The following is a 9,720-nucleotide window of genomic DNA, read 5'->3' as shown; positions in this document are numbered from 1 at the left end:
TTTCGACTGTTTTTTATTTACAGTTTCTATCCTTCCTTGAAAGGTACAAAAGTTTTCCAACAAAAGAACCCCTGGAACTTTACATTTCCTTTCAACACCCGAGACTCCTCCAGCCAGCTACTAGAACCTTATGTTAACCCCAGGAGAAAATCTTTAAAATTCAAAGTGAAGAAAAGGAGTTTTACCCAATCGAAATTGATCCTCTATTAAAACTTCAGGAAGGGCTACATTATCTAAAGCCATTCTAGAATTTTATTCATATATTCTGTGGAGTTCACATATCTTTTTCTTACAGCAAACATCACACTGTAGGCCACAAAAAGCTGCAGTACTATTGTTTAATTAGCAGCAAAGTAATATTTTATATCTGGGTAACTGGACAATAAATAGCCTGCTTCTTTGGATGTGGATGTTTAAAATGTATCAGTGCAGCTTCATAATGTGATTGCTATTTTACAGAGCTTATACACACACAAAAAATACGATCTTTGTCTATATTTTATACAAATACAACAGTAGTTTGTGAATACATTTTAAGTACACGATATACATGATAAGCCACTTGATTTCCCCATATCACAGAAGAGCGATTTTTAAATGCAAGAAAAATATACAAAAATTCAGCCTGGAATGCAGATTTTTCTGGTCTATTCTGACTCACACCTTTATCATTAGAACATCTTGAGAGTACTAGTCCAAACACTTTCTCGTCAGCTAAAAGTACAATTTCAGCAGTCCAGCTTATGCTCAGGCATGATGCAATCCATTTCCTAGTGGATTCCCAGTTTTTGTTAAATTCAAAGGGCTGTTAGTAACCTACAGCATGTTCTTCACTCCACACCGTATTACGAAGCCCACTTTTCACTTTGAGTAATAGTCACCTCGCAGACAAAAGCTGGGTTTGTTCCGGTAACATTTGCACGTCCCAGATTTCCTTTTGCAAGTGCACGCGAATACATTGTGGTGGGTGCTGTAAAAGTCTGTTCATGACAAATTGAGTCACAGTATAAAAATATATTGTACACCTTTACGCCTAATGGAGTCCTCTTGTTTTCCTATGGATACAAAAATATGACTGAACGAGACAGAGAAGTTTGTAGCACCATGAAGAGTTGTATCCCAAGTTCCATTAGCAGCATGACCCAACATAATACCGAAGGAGTGTTTCTGAGAAGATAAACATTCATTCTGGTTCGTCTGTACCACTGAAGCTTATACAAGGAAGTGTTTCATACATTAGCAATGGTTCTTGTCATTTCTAGAGCTAGAGCACTTATCAAAAGACACTGCCTTTCCATCCTCAGAGGGCTGATAATGTAGAAGGGCCTAAGGGGGACGAGGGCCTACGTGTGCCTTTACCAATGCTGGTGGCATCGGTCTGCTCTACGTGATCGAAAGGGCGCCCTGGAGGGTTCTTAGCACAAAACTACACAACACGACTCGCGTGGATCTAGGTGATCACAGCAAGACTATCTGTGGTGTAGGCATGGCTGCTGACACCCTGCGAGAAAAAGAAGACAGAGTCAACTGAGGCACTACTCGTCAGAGACAACAGTCTGCCATTGCTAATGACGAATGCTCGCCATTTAGAAGATCTCCTCCAATGTCACGTGGATCTCAGTAGGCTAGAAGCAACTTGGGTGAACTGGTATTCTTTAATTTACATACTGGGAAGACAGTGTGTTTTGAGACACGTAAACCTTGTAAAAAAATAAACCATTGTAAAACCTTATGAAAAGACACACACTGATTCTGTGCAATATAGCAAATTGATAAGAAAACACTGTAAAAATGTACCTGTTTAAAATACCATCTACCATTTTTGAACACAAAGCATTATATATCAAAGGCCTACATATATATCATCTAATGGCACTTGAAACAAATTATAATAAGTCTTAAAATAAAAGGCATAACCTATAAGAAAGTTTCTGTAAAGGTTTAGATTCGTTTTGAAAGTGCTATATCTTGTAATATGTGTAGTATAGAGGTTGACCAAGCTCTATTTTTTTTTAAAAAAAAAATATTGGCCTATATACGTGTATTGCTTACTAGATGAACGATCCTGAATTATGTACTCTTTTAACATTCATTATTAGCTTAATAAAGCAGTCAGCTCTGGCTCATGTTTCAGTCAGTATATGGTTTTTAAAAACCGCTACTGTCCCAATTGACACAATATATCACTATATTCCACAAGTGACTAATAAAGCACAAGCAACAAATAGGCAGAAATACACAGCTTGGAAGAAACATGAAATGAAATGAAATGAAATGAAAAAGTTGCACAAAGAGTGATGTGTGATCAGCCAGGACGACCAGAGTTTTGCAAACTGCACTCGGTAATAGGAGTTTAAAATGTGAATTGTAACAGTGACCACTTTACTATGAAGATGATATCTGCATACATCAGTGGATGATATTGCTTACGGTGCCAAGACCCTTCCGCACTGGTGCTTTTGTGTCTGCGGATCGAATCTGTACACACGTGTGGAAGTTCAAACTGAATGAGGTTCAATATCTTGTCTGAGGTCCAAATTCTAAGAAACTGAATTATTTTTACGTTTTTACTTAATCCCTTTTTTTGTTTTTTCTTTTTTTTAAACCAAGCAAAGGCACTACTAGAAATTTCAAGGATGAGGCTTCTGGCCACGGGGACAGTGAAAAACAGCATTGGCAATCATTATTTTTAACACATCCCGGTGATGGAAAAACACATGTCCACTTTTCTTTTTCTAGGAAAAAAGAGCCAGTTCTGTGTTGCATCCTTGTTAGACCATTGTGCAATTAAAGTAAATGAGGCTGCCTCGTGTTTAACAGAAATTCTCTCCAAAAGGGTCTGGTGACCAGTAGAGTCAAAGTGAGAAACAAAAGAGCTGAAAGTCCCTCTTCCTCGGAAGCGTTATTTCAAGTCTGTGAGGCAGCGACAGGCAGAGAGGGGTGTTCACGTGAATATTAAGACTCTACAATTCTAACCCAGGTGCCCTGAAAGAAATGCCTCCGTGTATCTGAATTCCGTGCAGGGCGAGAATTAGGCTAAAAAGATATACACGCATATGGTGCCATTCCCCATTTCCAAAATGCTTTGCTGCATAAATCCTGGTACTCCCTTTTTAATCGTTTATGACCAGTGAAATACAGCCTACCAAGGCCAGCGTCTCAGGTCATTAATTTGACTTCTCCTGAAGCAAATTTTAGACAAAGTAGTGCTTCCACACTTGTATTTGTGACGTTTACTTAAAAATAGGTTTTCTATTTATTTGTGCTCTGTCACCAATTTCTTTTTCCTTTTTTTTTTTTAATGGTGATTAAAGCAATATTGAACACTAATCATTCAACTAATGATTTAAGTAAGCAATCTGTTTCATAGAAACTAAAGGAAGCAGTAATAAAGCAGAGCTAAAAGCCTACTTTCAGAGCAAATAGTCTCCTAATCAAAAGCTTAGGAGCAGTTTGAAAAAAATTTTAAATGTATTTCCTTATTAACATATATAATTTTAATGCCTTTGGAACACACTTTTTATAAAATGTAATTTTTTAATAATAAAATTTAAATACATAAGTATAAAAACTACTGCTCCTAGAATTTAAAAAAAAAAATAGGAGCATGATAAAGTATCAGGAGCCAAAGCTCCCTTAAGAGAGCAACTCTGGTTCTATGAAGTGCGATATATGTGTGTGTGTATAATATATATAGTGAAACCCCCCCTTTACATTATTACAATTTACATTTTTCCACAAATTATACTACTCCCAAATATTTTAAATAATGTATTATATTCCGTAATCTGCACTCAGTTTTAGAAATTCTGGGTAAACATCGCAATCTGCAGTGATAATCGGCCCTGTGAATGAAAAAAAGAAGCTTCCGTACAGGGCTAATGAGTACTCAGAAATATCTTTCTTCTCTTTTTCTTTCTTTCTTTTTTTTTTTTTTTTTCAAGAGATATACACTCTTCTATAAACCTTCCCCCTCCTACCCACCCCAACAGACAGGGTCCCCAAATAAGGTGTTAGCAAGTGCTTAATAGATATGTTTCTTAGGCGGATGTCCCAGCTAACACTTAGAAGAATATAATGTGACCTTCAGAAGGATGCTGGTGGTTGTCTACTAGGAGGAAAACCCATAAGAACTGCTGCGTCCAGGGAACACACTTCTCGATCGTCGCCTTCACGTTAAGTAAGAGTGACGTAAGCGATATGCTTTGACTTTACGCCTCGAGAGGCTAGTTTCCAACCCTGGCAACAAGGGACATGATCCCTAGACAGGTTCCCGAGCCGAACCAAGTGCTTTACATCACACATCTGCCTTCTTGGCAGTCTATCTATCACACCATCCAAGAAGAGACGGTCCGCTCTGGGATAAACACACCTAACACCTGTGTTCCACAATGGCTCTCGATTCTGGGCTAACTGTGGACCAACATTTTAAAATAGAACTGCTGACTGCACTTGACCCCACCCTTTGGCCACGAAAGGCGGAAAGGATTAAGGAGCCCAGAGATCGATCCACACACTGACTCTGAAGAGTCCCATGCCGTAACGTGACTAGCACTATTCAATCGGAAAGAGAGCAACTTTGAAACGTGGCAAAAAATATCCTGTGTACTGATTTAAGGCCAACTACTGAGGAACATGGAATGCTGTGTCACCTTCCCAGGAGTCTTTTTTTGCTATAAATACTGGTGCTTTGTGTTTAGGTTTCGTTTTCCTTACGTGTGCATAATAAAGACAGCAAAATATCTGAGCCAGACAATAGCAAAGTCTTCAAAATATACTGACCTGAAATTATGGTATAGCTAAAGAAACATCTATCATCTCCCCAAACTGGATTCTTAATTCATTTGAAACATTTGCTTACGAATCCGTTTAGAGACTAGTAAAAATTTAAAAACTCTCAGGTTATTCACATACATTTTAGAAAATTTACATCCTATTGCAAAACTCTTTAACGAGCCAAATGTCAAAAGGCAGAGCCATGGTTATTGGACAGAACTGGACATTTTGAGATCTAAAAGTAATTTGAACGTGGGACTCGTAAGACTTTACCGCTACTGATAATAATGGCTTCCCTAGAGGAAAAACCGTCTTAAAACAGGACAATTGGCAGTGAGCGTGGACAAAATACCCAGGTAAACAGAACTGAACGCAAACGGTTCCGAAGCTCGCTTATAAAAGCTTGTTTCTATGTCATACTGGCTTAATGAAAATCGGTACTGTACAAAAGCAGAAATGTTTATGCTGTTTTAACGTAGGCACTAAAATACACACGGTCACCTAAGGCAGGGCTACACACAGATTTCTGCGTTCGGTCCACGTCGTGGACTCCTACTGGAAAGCCTGATGGAAACGCGGGAGCGTGGTGCTCGTGCTAAAGCTGCTCGTGAACGCTGCGGACAGTGAGTGCAGGGAGCCGAGACCTATAGTGTTTGCGGGATCCTGAAGATCCTGGGTCTGGGGGGGCAGCTGAGACACAGAAGAATGCGCTTCCTCTTGGGAATAGCTCATTCCGAGGCTCCCCACCGACAGAGGATTATAGGGAGGGCCGTTTAAGGGTATGAAATTAAACAGCTGGGAAAAATCCAAGGCTGGTGTGTTTAGGGGGTCGCTGATGGAAATCGAGCTTTTTGACAGGGACAGGTCCCCTGCGCCATCATCTAGGGAGCCGATCTGAGGATCCAGCCCCAGTTTAGATGATGATGCCTGGGACTCCTGGGATGAGGCGGGCACGCCGCCTTGCAGCTCCATCACGTAACTCTCAATTTCCCCCTTTAGTGGCTGTTCTTTTTCAGGAATCGAAATCGCGTATGAGGTAGAACCGAAGGGGTATTTGAAAGAAAGGTGGTGAGAAGGGTGGACAGCGTCCATATCTATCGGGCACGTCATTCCCAAAGGTAAAGTTGTGATCATCTGGTGGGCGGGTCCCGAGCTCTGCATGGACTGAAACGGAGTGTTGTAGAGGTTTAACTGCAAAGTGTTTGTGAATGGCTTTGACAACAGTTCACTGGAAGGTAAGGACATCACCGGAAGGAGCTCGTCTTTGATAGGCACGGAAACGTTGCAGGTGAATGGATCGAGAAAGTCCACCGGTTCCGTCTTGACCTTCAGAAGTTCTTGGTTGTGACTCTTCTTCATGTGGCGAGTCAGGTGATCCTTCCGCCCAAATCTCTGTGCACAGTACTGACAGAGGAAGTCCTTTCTTCCAGTGTGCACCACCATGTGTCTCCGGACGTCCTTCCGGGTGTAGAAGCGGCGGTCGCAGTGCTCACACTGGTGCTTCTTCTCCTTGACCCCGCCGGACGACTTGCCCGCGTGAGACTTGAGGTGCTCAAGCAGCACTCCTGTGCTTTCGAACGTCTGCAGGCAGACCTTGCAGGTGAGGTCACCGCTGGTGGCGGCGTGCAGGGCCAGGTGACGTTTGAAGCCGAGCTTGGTGTTGTAGTTCTTGCCACACTCTTCACACTTAAACGTCTCTTTGTTAGGGTCGTGCGTGTGCAGGTGGTTCTTCAGGTGGTCTTTCCGGTGGAACATTTTCTCACAATAATTACACTTGTGGGTTTTCTCAGGAGAATGAGTGGCCATGTGCCTTTGAACACAGACATATTCTGTAAGTACCACGACACAAGTGCTACGGATTCACTTTTCAAACGGAAGCTACGCTACTACGCTACGCCAGAAACTCCCTGATTACGGACGCGTCTTAACTTAGCATGCGCCACAAGGACAGTCACTACCCCTCGGCTCTGCAGGACTCGAGCCGTTTAAGTTGCCACGTTAGTTTCTGCCGGCCTCTAGCTACGACTACGAAAGCCAATGAGCGAGCCTGAACATACTCACGTAAAACGTCCGTACCCTTTTCTGGCAATTTCTTTGTACGCACGGAAATTCTACTCTCATTAAGCATTGCATTTACAAAAAAATCCAAAGACACTAACACGCAAAAGTATGTGGCTCAGAACGCTAAAACTAGCCCACGTCTAATCTACGTAACATTTCCTCTCTGCAAAGCGGCTAAAGAATGTGTATACAGATATATACGTTTACAACGGCTTCAAATGGCCAACATAATAGAAAATATAATCTGAAAGACAAATAGAGTTTAATACCTTTGTAATTTGTACTTAGAAACAAAGGCCTTGGTGCAGTCTTGTTGTATGCACTTGTAGGGCCTCTCTCCTGTGTGAGAGTAGGAGTGAACCTTTAATTTCTCAACACTGTTAAAGGCCTTGTCACACAGTTGGCAAGGGAAGTTTTTTCTTGGTTTGGTTTCACCACGCTTACGTTTCCCTGAAGGGACTTTCTGGGTATCTCTTACTTCTGACAAATCACCAGGAATGACAGTGGCCATCGCAGCCTAAAGCAGGCCTTCTTGTTGGACACTTGGGAACTGCCCAACTCCACTAAATGATTTAGCTTTAGGTGGCTTCTCAAGTTTCATGTGGTCGTAAAAGAAAGCAAAAAGGGACTGGAAAAAAAAAATAAGAAACAACTAGTTTGTAACTAAATTTAATTTTTAAAAATTTTACTTGCTATGTGATGCTTTTGAATTCAAAAAGGAACCATAAAATGGATTCAGCTGGTCTAATGTAATATCTGTAGGTTTCTTTATATTCTCAAAACACATCTTAACGCATTGCTCAGAATGAACAGTTCACGCACCCCCCTGAAATTCTACCTGACAAATGATCATACGTAGGGAAAGCAGTAGTGATTCCAGGAACTCTCAGGAAGCGTCAAAACAGGACACTAAAAGTGGCATTATTAAACCTCAATTTTGACAAGGGATTAGACAACAGAAATCTAAGAGCATAAAAAGGTTTCTGCAAATATTTTTACCGTGGAAAAAACCCCTTTAGCCTGGGCAAGCCAACTCTGGGCAGACTCCGTGTTACAGAAAAACACAGATAAGCAACGGGAAACTCTTATAGGCATCCTGTGAGCCATTTAGTTCACGGAGGAAGTGCTTAATGCAGACACAGGAGGCCTGAGAGAGTTGAAGGCACCACCCAGGGTGGAGATTTGCTCTCTATTATCACACACAGAAGGATTTCCGAGTCAAGAGGAGAAATGACTTCTCTTCTTGAAATCAGAGTATCTGATGAAGTTATACTGAGGCGAGTGAGGATCACGGCTCCTGATCATTCGGGGGGAAGAAAGATTGGGTTGAGGTACTTCTTCCTCGCCTTCTTGCACATCACAGAAAAGGATTCTGTTCATCGGGCACCCTGAGGTTAGTGGATGAGCCCGAGTCATCAGGCCTCCCCAAGAGTTGAGGGGCATCAGTCTTTGGCACACCTGTGACCCGTGGGTGGCACACCAGTGAGACTTTTGGCTTGGAGCACAATACCTGTGCGAGGACGCATCATTGTGGAGGTGTTTCGGGTAAAAGGTGTGTCAGAGCTTCGGTTTGTTATGGGTGCTGTGAGGAAGGATGAAGTGTACGTATTGCATGGCAAAGAGTAGGTCTACTTAAAAAACTTTTTTAAACTGATTGAAAGCTTTGAAAATTCATGGACAAGAGACAGTGAGTATTACCAACTGTATTTCTCAGAGTAAGGAACCAAGTCCCCAAAGATCCACCTGATACAAAAAGAGTTAAAGGATTCCTCCAGGTTCCTGAGTGCCAGTCTAACAACTCACTTCTAAGGGGCACAGAAATGATGAGACCTACAACCTCTTTTAAAAAATACCTGCTTTTTAAAGTGAAAACTGAAAGTCGCTAAATGAGTGTTATCAAGTACTGCTCACTTGGACTTCTCATGCTATGATGTATTTCAAAAAACAACGAAAGCCCGTTTCTTTATACCCCTTGGGTTTTGCCATCAGACTCATTTGCCATTACGGGCTGGACGTAGAATACGGACTCCTGCAGAGTCCAGTTATATTTGGGCAGGGACTCTAGACTGAATCTAATTTCTGTGAAACGAAGTGCATATTGGACTAGATCCCACTGTATTTGAAGGGGGAGGCTGTCCCTCAACAGGCAAAACAGGGCAATTATTCACTCATTGGCTAAAAAGTAAAGCCTGTGGGTAAGTTAACCAGTGTGTGCTTCACGTATACTTTCTTCGTCAGCAGGAAGACACAAGCAAGGCCTTCCTTCAAGCTGTGCAAACTGTCTGCATGCCTTCTGCTGTTTAAAAGTGACATTAACACAGTCGACACAGGTGACATTACTGATGCTACCACAATATGCTCTCCCCGTTTTAGAGTTTCCTAACCTCAGGGACTTGTTCTTTTCTGGTTATATCCTCATTCAAGAGACAGCTTCTCTCTCTCTCTCTCTCTCTCTCTCTCTCTCTCTCTCTCTCCCTCTCTCTCTCCCTCTCTCCCTCTCCCCCTCTCCCCCTCTCGCCCTCTCTCTCTCTTTCTGTCTCTCAGAAATATCTACACAGCTGTTTTGCTGTGACCAGCAATGACACTGTAAATTGGTAGAAAGCACTGTGCCAATGCAGCAAGACATTGCAAGACATTGCAAGACAGCAATTCTGACCACCTCATTTCCTAACATCATGCTTCCATGCACTTATTTAGAGCACTGTGGGAAACAAGCTGATAAATGTTTCGACTGTAAAATCAACACGGAATGCTAAGTATCTGAGGCCCTGTTTATAACTAATATCTGAAAATATTTCAAAGACTGGTCATATTTGTCACTGTTGTGTTTAGAGATCCAAGCATAAGGGGCAGAGAATTTCAGTTGAGAAAAAAATGGCAGCT

The 9,720-nt window shown here is 41.8% G+C and overlaps 1 protein-coding gene across 8 annotated transcripts in view; it reads right to left on the bottom strand.

The window, feature by feature from the left end:
• Positions 1–324: 324 nt before the first annotated feature.
• Positions 325–9,720, bottom strand: part of PLAG1 (PLAG1 zinc finger) — a 50,792-nt gene continuing 41,396 nt past the window's right edge. For 5 of the 8 annotated variants that reach the window (XM_086695911.1, XM_086695910.1, XM_086695908.1 and 2 more), the window contains 2 exons: positions 7,107–7,465; positions 325–6,586 (listed from right to left, as the gene is read on the bottom strand). In XM_086695911.1, coding sequence (XP_086552037.1) covers positions 5,329–6,586; positions 7,107–7,348 — 1,500 coding nt within the window. In that variant the 5' untranslated portion in view covers positions 7,349–7,465 and the 3' untranslated portion in view covers positions 325–5,328. The remainder of the gene's footprint in view (positions 6,587–7,106; positions 7,466–9,720) is intronic. The other 3 variants (XM_086695914.1, XM_086695913.1, XM_086695915.1) reach the window with 2 other exon arrangements.

Source organism: Puma concolor, chromosome F2 (assembly GCF_028749965.1).
Source record: "Puma concolor isolate L17-30 chromosome F2, mPumCon1.1.hap2, whole genome shotgun sequence".
In the NCBI taxonomy this organism is placed as follows: Eukaryota; Metazoa; Chordata; class Mammalia; order Carnivora; family Felidae; genus Puma; species Puma concolor.
Note: the sequence above shows the minus strand (reverse complement) of the source record. Positions and strands in the feature narration are given on the sequence as shown.